At 32.8% G+C, this 18,885-nt stretch overlaps 2 protein-coding genes across 2 annotated transcripts in view; one reads left to right on the top strand and one right to left on the bottom strand.

Annotated features, from left to right (window-relative positions):
- CHMP2B (charged multivesicular body protein 2B) overlaps window positions 1–2,780 on the top strand; it is a 20,215-nt gene extending 17,435 nt beyond the window's left edge. The window contains exon 6 of the mRNA XM_026664089.2: window positions 26–2,780. Within this exon, the coding sequence (XP_026519874.1) occupies window positions 26–139 (114 nt within the window). The 3' untranslated portion in view covers window positions 140–2,780. The remainder of the gene's footprint in view (window positions 1–25) is intronic.
- On the bottom strand, window positions 1,547–18,885 carry POU1F1 (POU class 1 homeobox 1). Its single transcript, XM_087966628.1, has 7 exons — window positions 18,744–18,885; window positions 14,154–14,219; window positions 11,861–11,974; window positions 8,556–8,798; window positions 8,247–8,411; window positions 6,603–6,663; window positions 1,547–2,939 (listed from the first exon to the last, which is right to left on the bottom strand). The coding sequence occupies exons 1-7, from the start codon at window positions 18,883–18,885 to the stop codon at window positions 2,729–2,731; spliced, it is 1,002 nt and encodes a 333-aa protein (XP_087822754.1). The 3' UTR covers window positions 1,547–2,728.

The following is an 18,885-nucleotide window of genomic DNA, read 5'->3' as shown; positions in this document are numbered from 1 at the left end:
TTTTGTATTATTTTTCTTTTATTAGATGGCAAAGGCTCCTTCAGCTGCGATAGGCATGCCGTCTGCATCTACATCAAAAAATGCTACAATTTCAGATGAAGAGATTGAGCGGCAGCTTAAAGCTTTAGGAGTAGATTAGCTTTATGCTAATAGTAAGCCTGATTTCTACAGCTGCTCCAACATTGGCATATGCACAAACCTCCAATACAGGTTTCAATAAAAAACCCAGATTTCATCGCAAATCTTGCCTAAGCCATTATTGCTAATGGTAATTTCTAAAGACAGCTGGAAGAACTAAATGTGAGAGACAGAAAACAGAACAAATTTATGTGATGAAGAATTTGTATATGTTTAATTAAATTGGGATATTTTGTTAACAGGCCATTTATTATATATGGTTTAAATTTTGATTTCTTCAGTTTAATTTTGGACAAAATGTATTTAGCTTGATAACTCTTCCATTCATCTTTAGATTTCTACATTTTGTAAATTATTACAAGCAGCCTTTCTGAAAGCATTTCAGCTGTGTTTTAATTGTAAACAGTTCTTAAGAAATAACATGAGTTAAAATGCAACCTTGTTTTCTCTGAGTTGGAAAAAACAGTTGTCATCTTCAGTAGAATGATTATAAAATTTTCAATAAACATTTAGGTAATCTTTTGTTAAATACTTTTTAACAATTTATTCTAGTTCAATTTAATGTTAAAATGATACATATGTTTCCATTATAGGTTCTGGAATAGTATTGATACTCAATTAGTGGAACTTCTGGAGACAGGACTGTGGTCTAAAATAATTTTCTGTTAGCAAAAAATGTTGGAAAGGAAAATATTGAATAATTTCCATTGTACTGTAATATAGCTGACTTGAAGAGTTTGTGCCTTTGTATATATAATGCTTGGTTTCTTTTAATTAAGTTTTGAATTGTGGGAAAAATAATTTAAGCCATTAACTTATGTTAGCACTGAAACTATGTGAACTCCATGATTGGTATGGAGTAGGTAACACCTGAAAAAGATAACCTTTTTCCTGCATTAGCATTTGTACATAAATACCATGCAGCATTTTTCATTAAACAAATGTTACTTTTCCAAATATCCTTTATTGTCCAATATAAAATGCTCTATATCCATTTTTACACTTGAATGTTATACACTGGTTTAACTGAAGTTAATGAATTTATTTGAATTTGCATCTAATATGGTTAAATAACATGTATTAAAGTACAAATAATTTACTTGAACTGTGTAGCAATAGAAGAGCAGGTTGTAAGAGTATTTTGTATTTTTTCAAACTGCAGTGCAGACTTCACACTGTGCAAAGGATGAGTCAATGAATGATATAACAAAATTGTTGAGGCTATATTATTTGACCAATAATTACATGAAAATAGAATGTCAATAGCAATGAGAATGTAGCATTCAATTTTAAAATGAAGCAATTATTTAATTATGCATCCTGTCAAATCACTTAAGTATTATGAAAATTGATTTTATAGCTACAACAATATTTAGTACAGTATATAAATCTTTGTTTTATTTATTTATTTATTTTTGCTTGCAAAACATCTGTACTAATTTTAATAGAATAAACTTATGAGGAGAAATAATTTCATCTGGTAAAAATATATATATCTACTACTCTATATCTACTACCTCAGCTGAAATATTGAAAATTATGTTTAAAAATTAATTATTGTATAATTGCAGATTAAAGGAAACATCTAAAAGAAGTAGTAAACAGGAAAAATTCGCCCAATGTGAGACAATTTAACTTGGTAACTTTTCAGTTTGAGTTTGTTTGTTTTCTCATCTCTTCCTGCTTTAGGAATTTCTGCCATTTTCCTTGTAGGAGAGAGAAATGCTTTTATTGTAATGTTCTATACTAATTCAGCTTAAGTATAAATGATGCCAATAAAGTATTGGGTTAAATAACTACAGTATATAAATACCATAATCACTTTTTTTTTTTTGGTTACCTGATTTGGGGTTGGGGATCAGGGGTGATGTTTTGTGATAGCCATTTTGTGAATGAGATAGATAGTACCAAGTTAACTATTAAAAACAACTGGATCTCCAAATTCCAAATGGGACTTGGCATAATGCTCCTATTTAAACATCAATATACAATTTTAAAAAATGATTTAATTAAATATAAAGAATGTATTATTGATATGTTTAATTTATTGGTATATTTAATTGATATTTTACATATATTAGATGTTTTCCTTTCCAGCATCAAGAATTATTCCTTGCAAAAACTAAAAATGCAGGCAATAAAGTGACCAAGCAGTCTTCATAACAGGAAAAAAATGCATGTTTTTGAACTTTCCAAATATCTTGTCCTTCTGCACTAATATGATGGGTCTTCCAGAGCAACAGACCCTTCACAAATGATTTTGAAGAATGGCCTAGAAGTTGAACAAGCATAATTTAAAGTTGATATGATTTTTAAATAGCTAGACTTCTTTTTTCAGCTGGTTGTAAAATTCTGACGAAAAAGGAATATCTTAATGAATAGCAGGGAGGTGTGAAGTGTCCCTCAATCCTTTTTGAAGTATACAGTTTTAATGCTTTCTTTTAAGTTAAGGTATTTACAGAAATACCTAAACTTCCATTATTAAATACATTTATAAAGATGACATGCTACTTTGTTTTGTCTATGTGGTGGAGTAAGAAGTTTTTCAAACAGTTAAAGCTAAGAAATCCATTTGTCTGTGGAAAGAATTCTAGCACTCTTGATGGTCCTTAATAATGGAATTAAAGGTGTTCTGGTGTAAACTTGTCTTTACTCTCTTTTCTCTTTGTCTTCGATTGCAGAACCAAACTCTCACCACTTCCTTTTCCAAATTAAGCCCTTCTGCCATCCTCATGATCTCCTGAGATGAAGGCTTGCTTTGTTCTGCAAAATGGCTTTCCAAGGCTTCTTTTGCGGCAATACTGAAAAGAAAAATACCACATTGCAGTCATATTCCTAACAGCTGTTTTCAGTACACAGCTTAAATGTAATCAGTATCTCAGTGTTGCAAACAATGTGAAATCATATGTACATTTTATATGCTGAGGTACAATACAGGCTTCTGGGAAAGGACAGTTCCATGTTCACTCCAATCAGTGCATAAAGTAGCATAAAAAGAGACTAGCAAAACAATTGGTGGAACTCTAATATCCTAGGTCCCAAAAGTAGTTTTTCAAGAAGCAACTGAACTTTTTGGTTTTTCTTTGGAGACATTTCGCTTCTCATCCAAGAAGTTCTCTGAAATCCTATGTTGCCATTGGTTCCCGTACCAGATATTATGCATCAGAGTGGCATTAGATTTAAAATTTACATTCAGTAGAGTTGCAGAAAGTAGCTCAAAAGAATAAAAATTCTAGATAGAGAGATGGAGAGAGCGAGATATATATAGATATATACAGATGAAACTCGAAAAATTAGAATATCATGCAAAAGTTCATTTATTTCAATAATGCAGCTTAAAAGGTGAAACTAATATGAGAAACTCATTACATGCAAAGCAAGATAGTTCAAGCCGAGATTTGTCATAATTGAGATGATTAGGGCTCATGAAAACCCCAAATTCACAATCTCAGAAAATTAGAATATTACATGCAATCAATAAAACAAGGATTGTACATAGAACAATATGGGACCTGTGAAAAATATAAGCATCCATGTGTACTCAGTACTTGGTTTGGGCCCCTTTTGCAGCAATTACTGCCTCAATGCAGAGTGGCATGGAAGCTATCAGCCTGTGGCACTGCTGAGGTGTTATGGAAGACCAGGATGCTTCAATAGTGGCATTCAGCTCTTCTGCATTGTTCGGTCTCATGTCTCTCATCTTTCTCTTGGCAATGCCCCATAGATTATGGGGTTCAGGTCAGGCAGTTTGTTGGCCAATCAAGCACAATAATCCCACGGTCATTGAACCAGGTTTTGGTGCTTTTGGCAGTGTGGGCAGGTGCCAAGTCCTGCTGGAAAATGAAGTCAGCATCCCCATAAAGTTCATCTGTGGAAGGAAGCATGAAGTGCTCCAAACTCCTGGTAGATGGCTGGGTTGACGCTGGACTTAATGAAGCACAGTGGACCAACACCAGCACATGACATGGCTCCTCAAATCAGCATACTGTGGAAACTTCAGACTGGACTTCAAGAGTCTTGCAGTGTGTGCCTCTCCATTCTTCCTCCAGACTGAGTTCTTGGTTTCCAAATGAGATGCAAAAGTTGCTCTCATCAGAAAAGAGGACTTTGGACCACTGAGCAACAGACCAGGTCTGTTTTTCTTTAGCCCAGGCAAGATGCTTCTGACGTTTGTTGTTCAGGAGCGGCTTGACAAGAGGAATACGACATTTGAAGCCCATGTCCAGGATCCGTCTGTGTGTGGTGGCTCTTGATGCACTGACTCCAGCCTCAGTCCACTCCTTGTGAAAGTCCCCAACACTTTTGAATGGTCTTTTCCTGACAATCCTCTCCAGGCTGCAGTCATCCCTGCTGCTTGTGCACCTTTTTCTTCCACACTTTTCCCTTCCACATAACTTTCTATTAATGTGCTTTGATGCAGCAATTTGGGAACATCCAACTTCTTTTGCAATTACCTTTTGAGGCTTTCCCTCCTTATGGAGGGTGTCAATGATGGTTTTCTGCACAACTGTCAGGTCAGCAGTCTTTCCCATGATTGTGCTTCCTACTGAACCAGACTGAGAGATCATTTAAAGGCCCAGGGACCCTTTTCAGGTGTTATGGCTTAATTAGCTGATTGGAGTAGGACACTTTGAGCCTAGAATATTGAACCTTTTCACAATATTCTAATTTTCTGAGATTGTGGATTTGGGGTTTTCATGAGCTGTAAGCCATAATCACGTCTTGAACTATCTTGCTTTGCATGTAATGACTCTATCTCACATATTAGGTTCACCTTTTAAGTTGCATTACTGAAATAAATGAACTTTTGCACGATATTCTAATTTTTCGAGTTTCATCTGTAGATGATTTAGCTAATGTACTTATATTGCTATTGCCAAAATTTAAAGAAGATCTGGCTAATGGGAATTGTAAGCATTATTGGGCATAGCTGAGAGCTATAGGCCTGCTGGTGCCCTGCTCTTGGCTGCTGCTTCACCTTATTGTCAGTTCTTATTTAGTAGGCCTCAAGGACAACAGTGAGAAGAATCATCTTCATTGGCCTTATGTTCCCCACGCAGTATAAGAAAGAAAAATTACAGGAAGAGAGGAGCCAAGGCTCATGTTATCTCAGTACTTCTAAATGATGTATATTTAGATCATTTTTCTTTGCTGCTGTTCCCTCTACTATTGCTTTGATGTCATTATGGACATATTTGACATTATTGACGAACCTTCCTGGAAATAATGAATATAAACAGTTCCATCTATCTAGGGAATACTAAGGAGAAATGAAAATTAAGACAACATCTCTTGTCTTTTAATCCTATGAACAAATTCTTTTGCTTCCTTTTGTGTCAATTTGGCTCACAAAGACCCTTTTCTGCTTTAATTACTTTAATTAAATGCTTTGATTTGGCTTATAAATGCTATAAAAGATTCTATACAGTAATAACATTTTTATTCTTAGTTTTAACAATTTCAAAAATGCAATATAACTGTAGCCAACAATTCTGATCACAAGAGGGCAGCACAGTACTTCAGTTTTGCTATAAATGCAGTATTCTGTTAAATATTAGTGATACTGATTTTGAAGTTTGAGGTGATCATATAAACTGCACCCATTTTGAGCAGTTTACAATCTCATAAAATTATAAATAATACACAACATTGCAACAATTAATATGGATACAGTAGAAACAACACTTGTGGCTTGTTTTCATTGTTGAAAAGATTCAGTTGTTTAGATTAAAATATGTTTTACAATGGATTCTTCATTGAACAGAACTTGATATAATCTCAGGTATAAAACTAAGCAAGATACTTTTCTAAGAATATAAACAAATATTTAATAGTAATAGTTTATAAATTCAAAATAAGAAAAATATGGTAGATAGAGAAGTTAGGATGCCCTCCAATCAGTATTTTGTATTTCAATTTGTATTTTTGTAATTATGGCCAAGTTAATATTTTTCAAATATTTTCTGTAACCATCTTTCCATTTGTTTTTTAAAATTTGTCCCACCTTGCCCAACAGACATTTTCTAGGTCACTAATATTCTTAGGTACCTTCACATGTATTGCATATATGAGATCTCCCAACAGACTTTTAATAATAATCAGATTTAGGAAATAGTTCCACATTCCCTGCCTGCCTGCCTCCTGTGTGCCTACTGAGTAATCCATAGTTGAATTGGAAGTATATTTTGTTTTGTATTGCTGTAAAATCCAACTTCTTTTCAACTTCAATTGTTCATAGTTTTTGTTCATAATTTGCAGAAACTTGTAATATTTATTTTCACAGTTCATAGAATTTGTGTTCATTTAGATATTCATTGAAACCTACAGTTTAATCAGGCATGTCCAAACAGTTCCATACAAGTTGTAGATCATTAGGAGAAAATATAATAGAGAAGCCTAATCATCAAGACAATCCCTATAACTCATGAGGACTGTACATGTGAAGAAGGTGCATTTCTTATTACCTAATGGTGGTTCTGCGTTTTCTTTTCCGTTCATTCATGCCAACTTTTTCATTGTATAGAGCTATACAGTGGGAAAAAAATAATTAAAAATAATTAATTTCCAGTAATTGATCACAATGTTGCAAAACATCTTTTGTCACCTGTAGTGTGTTTAATATTTGTTTCTATTTGTATATAAAATATATCCTTGTTTGTGAGAGTGAGAGGTAGATGCAGTAAAGTTTGTTAAAATTCAAACTAAACTATTCTCTTATGACAAACATGCATATTAACTGGCAGGCTGCTATGGTCTTGTATAATAAAAGTTAAATTGTTCAGAATCATTTTGTACATTATGACTAAGAGAACGCATGTGAATAAACCAGGAGCATATGATGTCCATTTACATATATTGGGATAAAGATACGTTTTTTGGCATTTGGTCTCTGTTAGCACATTGAATTTGATATGAAACAGTCAAGCTGTGAATGAATCTTTATCTGCTTGGTTTGTTAGAGACTAATCAAGAAGAATGCACCCTGTAACTGCTTGTCAGCCATTTGTCCCATTATTTATGACCCACCAAAAATTGGGGCGCATGTAAAGTGGCTGTAATTCCTCAATGTGTAATGCCACACTTTTGTTAAACCCCTAGAGTTAAAGCTGAAAGTCTTCACTTCATTCATGTTATTTCATTTCAAATTCAATGTGGTGGTGTACAGAGGCCAATGCCCCCAAAATCTATTATTGTCCAATATATATGCATCTGATTGTGTATTTGGCCAACAACATTTGTGTAAATCTACATATTCATAGTCTTCTGAGGAAATGCTTCATAATTTACCTTCACGTATGTTATTAGGCAAATAAAAAATGTTGTCTGCATGTATTCTCAAGTTAAAATTGTGTAAACAGTATTACTTATTAAAGTAGCTTTATAATTGCCTGAAGTGATAGAGTTTAGGAACATATTTAGCATTATTGGCTTAAGCTATAGATTGTACTTTACTATTTCTGTCAGGGAGGCTTTGGAAATATTTGATTTTATTTATATGCACTTTTTCCATAAATTTAGTGAACATGTATAGTAAAAAGGAATCACTGTTTCCATAGCATTAATGTATCTTATCCCTATTTACAAGACACACTATACATCAGTGAGAAAGGGCTCTATGTATATAGAGGGCTCTATGTAAATATATGTACATACACAAACACAACATTTGTTATAGTGCAAATATACACTAGCTTAGCTTTCTAAGGTACATGACATTAGACTTGGAAATGGATTGTGAGAATAATCAAGTTCTTCCTTTAAAAAATAAGAGAATCATTGTCTGAAAATAACCATGCTTTTGTATTTTCATTGTTTCACGTACAGTTTTAAACATTTCAGTTTCGAAAGGAAAGAAGTTATTTGGAGCACAGAGAATACCACATTTTTAGTCCTGTCAACAAGTCCTTAAAATAGCTACATTTCTTCCTTAAATTCAGTGGCTGCACTCCACAACTACAGCACTATCCTAAACCTATTGTTCATTTGGTTTAGCAAGTTGCTGATGAGTGCTACTTGTGTATCCATGTGTGTTCAAAACTTTTCAGGTTCAAATTCTTCAAGGACTTGTACAAAACACAAATAATTTTGACAAAAAAAATCTCTGATACCTCCTACTTGTTCTGCTTCCTCCAACCACTTAGTTAATATGGATTTTAGTTTGCAGGCATTCTTGAAACTCAATTGCAAGTTTTCAAACCGGCAAATAGTAGTTTGACTGAATTCAGAGCCATGCACTGCAGCTAGAGCTTCTCCAACATTTGTTTGGGTATAACCTGTCAAAAGAAAATAGGTCTAAAGAATCAAACTAAAATTCCAAGGTCAAAGAAGAGTGGTACTGTAGGTACAGTTATTTCCAAACACTGAATATGATACTTTAGAATAAAAATATATGTTGTCTAGTTGCATGAATCACATACCCAGCTTAATTCTTCTCAACTTGAACTCATTGGCAAATTTCTCCAACTCTCTAATTTCTGGAGAATCCATATCTATCGGTTCATCAAGTGACTTGGCCTTCTTCCGAAATTCCTGCTTAAAATCAGTGGTAGGATCAGCTCCAAGTAGAGATGGATGCATGGAAGTAAAGCTATGACCTAGTGCACATGAACTGGCACTTAGAGCATGCTCAGGGAATTTATACAGGCAAGGAGTGAGACCACCTATTCAGAAACAAAACACATACAGCTTTCTGATTAAAAACCAATTTTAAGGAGATAAAATATTGTATTGGTATTGTTAAGTGTGTATCAATCATTGGTAAAGAATAGGTAACAGCTTACATTGTAAGTGATTTGAATTCAGTCAATTGTTTTTAGAGAACATGTGCCTGAATATTAACAGCAGTGTTACAATGATATCTGTAAAGACACTGAAGATGGAAACAGAAAAAAAAATGTCATTCAAAAGATCTCTGAACTCAGAAAGCTAACCTTAGATTGGGAGCCAACATTGGACAACAGTAACTGATTTTTTTTTTAAAAAAGTCCATCTTTATTTATGATGGAAAGAGTATAGTAAAATACTATACAGATGTTGACATCAAAGAAACCTTAGTAGATATTCCATAAGTACAAAGACCTTTAGTAGTAGAACATTAAGATAGATCAGCAATCTGGGTGGAAGTTGGATGATTTCAGGAGTTAATGGATTACTTACAAAAATATGCTAAGCAACAGAAGAAGAATAAAAGTTCCAACCAAGATATTATAGCAAATCTGGAGAATGACATGATAGCCAACAGAAAAATTTAAAAATAGTTCAAATTATTCAATAACTTAATTTTACAAACTTGTACCTTAAAGTTTAGGATCATCTGATTCAGATTATAATCTTTCATAAAAGGGAAACACAAGATGATCAAGCTGGTTTTAGAAGAGACATCATTGCTGATTCACATTGGTTTAATGCGAAATCCAGAAAATATCAAATCAATATCAGCTTCACTGATGTAGAAAAATCCTTGATTGGGTCAACCAAGTTAAGTTATGGAATGTATTTAAGAGAATGGGAATCTCAAAATATTTCATTGTCATCATGGAAACAAGACAAGTCTTTAAAAAAAAATCTCATTCCAAACAGAATGAGGTGAAATGCACTAGCTCTAAGTTGGAAAAGTTAGACAAGGCTGTGTACTCTCTCTATTTATTCAATTTATAAGCTGAGTATATATTAAGGGAGCTGGACTAAAAGAAGATGAACATGTTGACCAATGCTGAGCTTCAATGTTTAGTGACCATGGTCTAGACAAAAGATTTCTTGATGTTTTGCCAACAATTGTAGCTGACATTTTCAGACACAGGGTGGTTCTGCTATGCACATCACAAGCAACTGATCAGGGATTGATTAGAGTCCTGTCTTTATATCCAAATATCCTAACTTCTCATTGATTTTTTAGAGAAGTCAGATCTGTAGACATGAACTGTCCACTAAACACTGAAGCCCAGCACTGCCCAACAGATAAAACCATGAAAGCCAAGATCAGTGTAAGGATCAGCATGGTTTTAAAATTTGAGAAAGAAACATAAGTAATCTGCACTGTATCTACAGTAATATTCTGATAATGCAAATGATATGAAAGTTTTACTAATGAAAATCAAAGAACATAGTGAAACAATGGGAATAAGATTAAATACAAAAAGTATAAATATAAAACATATTTACGATGAAAACATTTAATTGCAACTGTACATTTTGGCAATACAGAACATATATTAAATATAAAATCTAACAAATATAAAATTAATGCCAATAAATGTGGCAATTAGTCTTAGAATTGAAAATGAAGATTATGAAATAGCAGATTATTTCTGCCTAGGTACACTACTCAAAAAGATCAACCGTTAAAAATACAAGCCAAGTCAGTCAAAAAAATATGCTGTAGACCAGCACTTGATAAGGTAGCAATAAAGTTTTTGAAAGATATTTAGATCCATTCATTTATTTAGAGAATTTATATAGCTGCCAACTCACTTTCAATAACTTTATACAGTTTATTAAAAAAAACAAATATAAAAAGAGTAAAACCAATGAACCCACACCCCACCCTTTGCAACAACAAGCAATCAAACAAGCCTCTATCCCACTCTGGATTCTCCCATCCACTCTTCATGATGTGTTTATCGATAGAAATATCTCTATCATAGAATGATAGAAATATCTCTATCATTTAGGCAACTATTTTCTCTGTGATATTGTAGGAAAGTGAAGGTGAAATGCTTTTGAAGAAGCTGGATGAAAAGCATATTGACTTTTGAATATTAGTATTGGAGAACTCCCTTGAAAATACCGCAGGTGGCTAACAACAACAATAACTGAATCATAGAACAAATCAATCAAATGTTCTTATTTGAGGCACAAATGATCACATTGAAAATATCATATTTTCATCTCTTTATGAAAAGGATCTACCTTTATTGAAAAGTTTATAAGGCTGAAAAAAGTAAAAGTAAATACAAGAAGGGAGCAAGAAGCAGCAAGGTTGATGGACATGGCTAAGTATAAAGAAGAAAACTACAAACCACATAGAAAACTATAGACCAATAAGAAATCAATACCTGGGAAAATTAGAAAGAATTGGCAAGGAACGAGTTTGCAAGCACTTAAGAAGAATCACAGTGATTTCTAGAAGCCAGTGTGGTTATATTAAAATATGTATCATGACAGACAAATCTTACTGTTTTTAGCCAACATATTACTAGACTAAGGGAATGGTATGGAATAGATAATCCACCAGCCACATAGATTCATAGTAGATTGAACAAGTATGCCCGATGTATGGTCCTTAATGGATCTATGACTACGTGGAAGAAGGAACGCATGAGAGTATTTGAAAGTACTGTCCTTGGTACAGTGTTCTTCACTATTTTTATAAATGACTTAAGGATCTAGAAATACACTGAGAAAATTTGTAAATAATAGATAAATGAGAGATATTATCACACTGTAGGATCGTGTTTCAAAAAATCTTGATATGTTGTATGTATCTAGCAAAATTCTGTTCAATGGTGATAAATGTAAGGTGTCATTTTGTAGGAAAACCAGATGCGCACGTACAAGGTAGATAGAATCTGCCTCTATAGAGCACAGAGATTAAACATAAGACAGCAGTGGCTGCGGCTGCAAAAGAGACAATGACAGCCTTTCAAGAGCACAAAAAGAAAATACTTAGTTTAAATAAGAGATGGTTAAGAGGAACTTCACTGGGGAGGAAAGGGAGACTTGCCTTGTAAAGTCCCAACTCCATTCACAACATTGGGATGGGACATGCTGCAGGTCTGCAAAATACGGCTTTGAGAGAGGCTTGCTGCCAGCACATCTGGAGCAGTAGGCTTGATACCTATTAGAGATGGACGGGAGGGAGAGGACACTGCAAGAATATCAATTGAGAGATAAAGAATTCCACCTTAGTTTTAGCCAATAATAACATTAATAAATAAGAACCATTCCCACAAAATGTTCTTTTTTTTAAAAAATGCATTGTATCATATTCATCCAGTGTTGTTTGTTTTGTAGATAAATTTTAAGAAAAGGGGAAGCTAATGAAAGTTAGGGAATTAGATGCTTGTATGGACAAATGCTTGCCATCCTGACCTATATGCAGCAATTTCCAAGAACCATCTTGTAGTTTCTTTCATCTCCTCCAGGTGAACTGGGTTTCTCCTCTTTTCCCCACTTCTCTTGATATAGACAGCAGGAAAAATGACAGAGGAGAAAAGCACCAGAAAATGGATAACTGATAGCAAAAGACCAACTGGTCTTCTGCTCGCAGTAATTGTCAACAAAGGAGTTTTCCATTCCACCTGTCATTTCCCCTGTGGTTCTTAGAAATCCTTGAGCCAGCATATTTTGTGGCACTTAGTCCACTTGACAACACTACTTTTGTGCTGTAGTGAGGAAGAACCTGTACTTTGTTTAAATATTATAAATGTATCCTATATAACTGATACCAATAAGTCATGATCTTTTTTTATAGTCTGAATCAGGAAGTATCTCAACTGACTTGATATATCCAAAGACAAGATTTATATGCATGCTGCTTGACATAGGTATTGAAAATATTCTCACCCAAATCTACCTGTAATTTCCAGTTCATATCTTTCTACAGATTTTACATTCCAATCATCTGTCCCAAAGGTGCTTTGTCAAAAGGCAACTGGACTTTCTTTGTTTTTCCTTGAAGGCATTTTGCTTCTTATCCAGGAAGCTTCTTCAGTTCTGGCCGAATGGTGGAAAAAGTCATCTGGCTGTTATCATTCTGATGACCAAGTTGACTGCAAGGAATATAAATTCTTCCATTCTTCACCATTCGGCCAGAACTGAAGAAGCTTCTTGGACAAAAAGAAAAATGCCTTCAAAGAAAAACAAAGTCCAGTTACATTTGGGACAACCATCTGGAGAGAATCTGCATAGACATTCCAGTCACCTATAAATAATGCTATGTGTTTGGTTTTTGTTTTGTTCTTTATTTAGAACCTCTTGCAGTTTTCCACTGAATATTTATCTGGAAGTTTTTTTCTTTTTGTTTTTAATCGATACCAAGATTCTTTTTAGGAAGTTTAATTATTTAGCATGGAGAATTGCCATGATAAGTAATGTAGGTGAATGATGAGAACAACTATGAACTGTTCTACAAAAGATTTACATAAGTATTTTACAACTCTGGCCAATTTAAGGCATGTGGAATTCAATGGTGGTTGGGTCTTAAAGTTGCCAAGGTTGAAAAACACTGGTCTACATAGTGTTCTAATTGCAACATAAACAGTCTAGTGAAATAGGAGTGAAACTGTCTCTCACTCTTTTCCATAGTTCCCTTTTCTTTTGTTGATATTTTTTCTTAAAGATAAATAAATGAAATAAATGAATTAAAGCAGTGTGTAATATTCCTTGGCACAAGTCAAAGGAAGTAGCAGTAACTGTGCTGCAATTTTAAACCAAGCCAGGCCTAGTTAGTATGTGGATGAGAGTCGTCTGAAGAAAAGCCAATCTATTATCTAGAATGTGAATTTGAAGAAAAAAGAAAACCACTCCTGAAATGAAGGCATTTCTGACACACTGTCAAGAAAGGTACATAAATAAATTAAGAAGTTATTTGGAATTCAGTTTCAGCTTAAAGGGAAATTTAATTCTATATTAATGACACAAGACCAAAGAAAGGCCTTTATCAAGATACTTCTCATGGATCAGACCTCCTTATGTAAGCATTTACAAATCCTTAAGCAGAGAAAATCCAAATGATTGATTGGTCTTACATTTATTATACATAACAGCCATGCTTTCTATACATGCTAATACTTTGTGATAACACAATGACAATATTAGCTAGCGGACCAAAACATAATTCCAAGTAGCCATGATTATGAGTTTTTTAGGCTTTTAGATTGGCACTCATTTTGGCATTAGGTTTTTGTAATTGCCACAGGTAAGCTATAGTTTCAATTAACCAATTACATGAATTGTCTTTATTATTCCCACAGACTCAAAATGCAATAGATTTTGTTTGAGAAAGTATTTCTTACCTGCCATCATCCCATACGCAGTTTGTTGGTTTCCATAATGACAAGAAGGAACAGAATAATGCAGACCTGGAGGCATAGTTCCCACAATAGCCATGGAAAAACATATACGGGCATATTTAAGCGTTGGGTTCAAAAACAAATAGATGAGACCAGTAAGAACATGCACATGAATTCATAAAATATAATCTCTATCAAAATATATGAAAATTATCTTTTGCATTTGTCAGGAGCTGAACTCACTGAATATTTTAAGAATACAATGCAGCAATTTAGTAATCCAATTTAATGACTACGGACCTAGTTTTCATTCCATTTTCTCTGGCCGGTAAGTTATAGGCTGAAACATGGAATAAACTGTGCAGTTGGTTAAACATTTAGTACATATTAAATTATGTATATTTCCATTCATGTCATATATTTAGGTATCAATTTATTAAACTAATTTCCGCAAGACTTTTATAAAAAAAAGTTACCTAAACAGTACTATGATTATTTCAGAATGGTTGAATAACCAGCAAATAATTTTAATAAAGTATTACAATTATTACTATTGTTATTCAGTATACTTAAACATTTTTTTAAAACAACCCCTTAGTTTTCAAATATAACATAAAATAAGTATTTTACTGCATTACAAAGAGAAATATCATGACAGCTGTACTTAGTTTTCTGTTATTAACTTTTGAAGTCTGCTTCAAATTCTGTAACATGCTCCTCTAAAATTATATTTAAATTGTTCTATTATTTTATCTGTAAAACACTTTGAAAGAATCATACTCTGAAATGTAGGAAAACATGAAATAAAATCTTTGAAAGTATGTATATCTCATATAGAAAGAAGAAAGAGATCAACTGAATAATTGCCCATACCCTCTTTGTCTTGAAGATCTTTTTTGCAAATAGGATAAGTATACCTGTATGGAACTCTCTGAGCAATTTGTATCATATAAAATGAAGGGCTGGATTACATGTTTCAGTGTAAATACATTGTTTTCTTTATAAATGACATCTTGAATGGATAAAGATTAGGAATGGTCAAGATGAGTATAAGTCTATTCTTTCATTAACATATGTCAATTGTATAATGAATGACATGTTATTTGATTATGTCAGAGTCATGGCCTTTGCCTGCTAGTTTTACCTTCATTTCTTATTACTTATTTTGAGATCTTCATTACTTATTTTGAGCAACAAAAATTCTAGGAATCATTTCAGATTATGTATTGAAGTGTGATAATATTGCACATCTAAGACAGGTCAGCACTGTGAGCTGTAACTTTAATATAATGCAAAACAAAATACATAAAATATTACCTGTTGTGTTAAGAATTAACTGGGCTAATGTCTTCTTGATTATGTTATTTATACTTTTTATGCAAAAAAAATGATGATACTATTACATTTTATTTTAAACCAACATTCCTACTTAAAAGCATCCATGCAAATTTGCAAACAAACATGAACAGTTTAAGGCTAATGCTTTTCTGGGAACTTCAAAAAGTAAATTTAAGGAATTTGTAGATATTGCATTATTTAAAAGAAGGCTGCATATGATAACTTGCAAGCCACCAATTGAAAACAAACCATTCTGTGGTAGGATACTCTTGATCTTAATTGTTACATATATGAAGCAGATTTTAAATAATTAAAATAGAAATAAATTATACTCCTGAAAAAGCTGAATAAATCAAAATCTCCACATAATGTTTTATTAGCTTTTTCATTTCTTTTGAATTCAAAATGAGATTTCTGCTATAACTACAAGGTAGAACATAAAGTTTAAAAAGTATAGCATAATATATCTTCAGGATTGTCTGCTTTGTAAGCCTTCCAACTACCATGCCATTAAAAGCTAGAAATATAGGAATCAAACCCAATGTTCCAGGAGATTGCATTTACTTTTTTCTTCATAAGGAAAGAAGAAGCTTATTTTTCCTAGGAATAGTGACTTTCAGGCATCATTAAAATAATTTGGGGGGGGGGGGAGTTATAAGATAAGGAAAGCATTTATCAGTGACATTTCATTGGGTTGATTTTTTTTTATTTGCAGGAAAAACTGACTGCACTGCTTTAAAATGTTAGTTGGCACAATAGCCAAGGTAGTGGTGTACAGCTTTTCTCATACATCTCTTGTTCAGAAGTGCAGTTGTTTATATATAGAAACCTTTGTCTTTTGTCAGAACACATTCTTGTCTAGGAAGAATCACTGGGCTACGACTTAGAGTTCCGATAATTAGTTCATGATTATCATTATTACAGCAGATTTATGGCATTGATTAATCTTTTCCACACTGTCACCCTCCATTTGTTCTTGAATCACAATTTTGGCCAAAAAGAGTTTGGCCATTTGGACATGAAATGAAACTGCACTAAATCTAGACCATTATGCTCAGGCCTTCTAACCAGTCTTTATTGATTAAAATTACAGAAAGTATCAGAATGTCTAAGATGATACTACTGGTCATTGAGGTAAAGATGACTATCCACCTGCATATTACATAATAGGACACCTATACCAATGAATACTATAAGTAATTATCCTGGACTGATCATTTAAAAGAGGAGAAAAAGAGAGAGTGAGAGAGAGAGAGGAAGGAAAGTGAGCATACAAAACAGCTTTTAAAGTTGTTATTGTTTTTCTGGTGCATATTCTTATGTTGTTCTACAGGATACAACTGTGTAACAGATTATATGTCAAACTATGTCAATGTGTTAAAATGTTAATTCAGCAAAATGCCAAAGTAATGAAACAAATCAAATACTGAGTTTCTTTTTAATAGAGATGGCTATTGATTTGCTTCCAAGCTCAGTGCAGAGTTGTGATTTAACATTTGATCATATCAGAGTTCTGATCAAAATGATACCACCACTACTGAAAACTTCAGTTCCTGCAGAAATCATTATAGGATACTTATCTACTTGTTATTTTTGTGTTAAATAGCTTAAATCGTTTATTTACATTAATGAAATGGTTAATTAAGACAGTTTCCATTCATTCATTTCTTCACTCTGATCATGAACTTCTTTGCATGGAGTATTAGATATTCAATGGAGTATTAGATATTCATTGTTTTGAGTTATGTATGTATAACAATGAAAACACATCTTTAAAAATCTTTTTTTCCCATGGATGTACGTTTGAAAACACCATTCAAAGTGCCTAAAATATCTTGCTATCAATCGAGGTACAAAGCAAGAAAATTATCTATATATTATTTTTTTCAATGACACGATTAAAACAGTACTAAAGAAAACAAAGCTATGGTCTATATATGCTTACTTGGACTTCTGACTCTTTGAATTGGGATTTATTAAGTAAACAAGCAAGCATTCAGAAGTAAAGCTATTATTTAATAAAATAAAATACAAGTTCAGTTAAAATCTTCCAGCAAGAAAATATTTATATTCCTTTTCCAAGAATTATATGTACATCTATTTATGAATCAATATGAATCAGTATTTCACTAATGAACACTGTAGCAGGATCTTCAGGTTAGCATCATATGAAATATTGATTAACAATTTTTCCAAGTTCTCAGATTCAATTAAGAATTTCCAAATGTGTAGTTCCATTCAACTAGAAGCAGAATATTTCTTTAGGTACAACTATCAGTTGCCAGATTAAATTGATGTGAGATATTCTATAAAATATATTAAAAACATTATCAAGTCTGTTATTCCTTTTGAAGAATCAGTAGAAGATATTAACTAAAAATTTTCTGAATACATGTATAGAATGCAAAGCTACAAAATTTTGTACATACTTTCATTGTTTAATAACTTAAAGGTTGTTCTAGAGATAATTACAAGCTTTTATTACTTTAAAGTATTCATCAAGTTTTATTTTTTATCATGCTTGTAATTACATGGACAATGATAGAGGGTCAGCAATGGAAAAACTATTTTTTAAAACAAATCATAAGGCAGGATAGAAAGGAATAAAAAGTGATTTTTTTTCATTGCATTGCAATTAAATTACAGTCTTTCATAAAGAAATTCAATATTTTTACATGAACAGCGTTATTGTTTGCTTTCTTCACCAATGAATTTTTATAATATTAATAGCATTCTATATTTCATGGATTGAATTAATTCCAACTACTTGTGAAAGAAGCATAATGAAAATCAGATGGAAGTGCAAAGTCATTTCATATCACCTGAAATAAACCAATTTTGCATAATTAGCATCAAAATGGATTACCTCAGGATTAAAGCACTGATAGATACCTATCATTCATTTAAGTCATTGCCTGTCATTTCATAAAATGTAAAGTTTCTATTTTTTCCATTCTGTGCCAGAAGTTTTTAAATGGAAATAAAGCAAAAAGTTTATATTATTTTAAATGAATTCAAATCATTAAATATTGAGTAGAATGACATTGATTTGTGGTCAAATATTGATTACAAGATTAGCCTCAGAGCAATGTGAAAGCAACGTGGTAATTAAAAGTCACCATAAACTAATTAAACGCTGGTTTTGCTTGAAGAATTTCTTAAATTATTTGTTATAGCATAGCAAAAATGCTAAACTGAAGCCAGTAAAATGACACACTGATAAAAGTAGCATTTTTATAATAAGAGAAACAGTACCTGTAGACACCACATTAGTGGCATGATTGGAGACGGGCAAGCACTCTGCAGCACTATGATGCATTATCAGAGGCAGAGTGGGAGACGAGTCAGAAGTCAAGGGGATGAAGGTGTCAGCTGAAGAAAAGACTTGACAACTCAT

This window comes from Notechis scutatus, chromosome 5 (genome assembly GCF_049901735.1).
Source record: "Notechis scutatus isolate UNSWTSFEM ecotype Mainland chromosome 5, rNotScu1.2, whole genome shotgun sequence".
Taxonomy (NCBI): Eukaryota; Metazoa; Chordata; class Lepidosauria; order Squamata; family Elapidae; genus Notechis; species Notechis scutatus.
Note: the sequence above shows the minus strand (reverse complement) of the source record. Positions and strands in the feature narration are given on the sequence as shown.

What these genes read in the sequence shown, in the direction of transcription:
- POU1F1 (XM_087966628.1), bottom strand. Translation starts at nt 18,885, where the DNA reads ATGAGTTGTCAAGTCTTTTCTTCAGCTGACACCTTCATCCCCTTGACT. An exon ending in CACTAATGTGGTGTCTACAG is followed by an intron (nt 14,220 to 18,743) that starts GTACTGTTTCTC and finishes CTATGCCTCCAG; the next exon opens with GTCTGCATTATTCTGTTCCT. An exon ending in GGAAGCAGAACAAGTAGGAG is followed by an intron (nt 6,664 to 8,246) that starts GTATCAGAGATT and finishes CCCACTGTATAG; the next exon opens with CTCTATACAATGAAAAAGTT.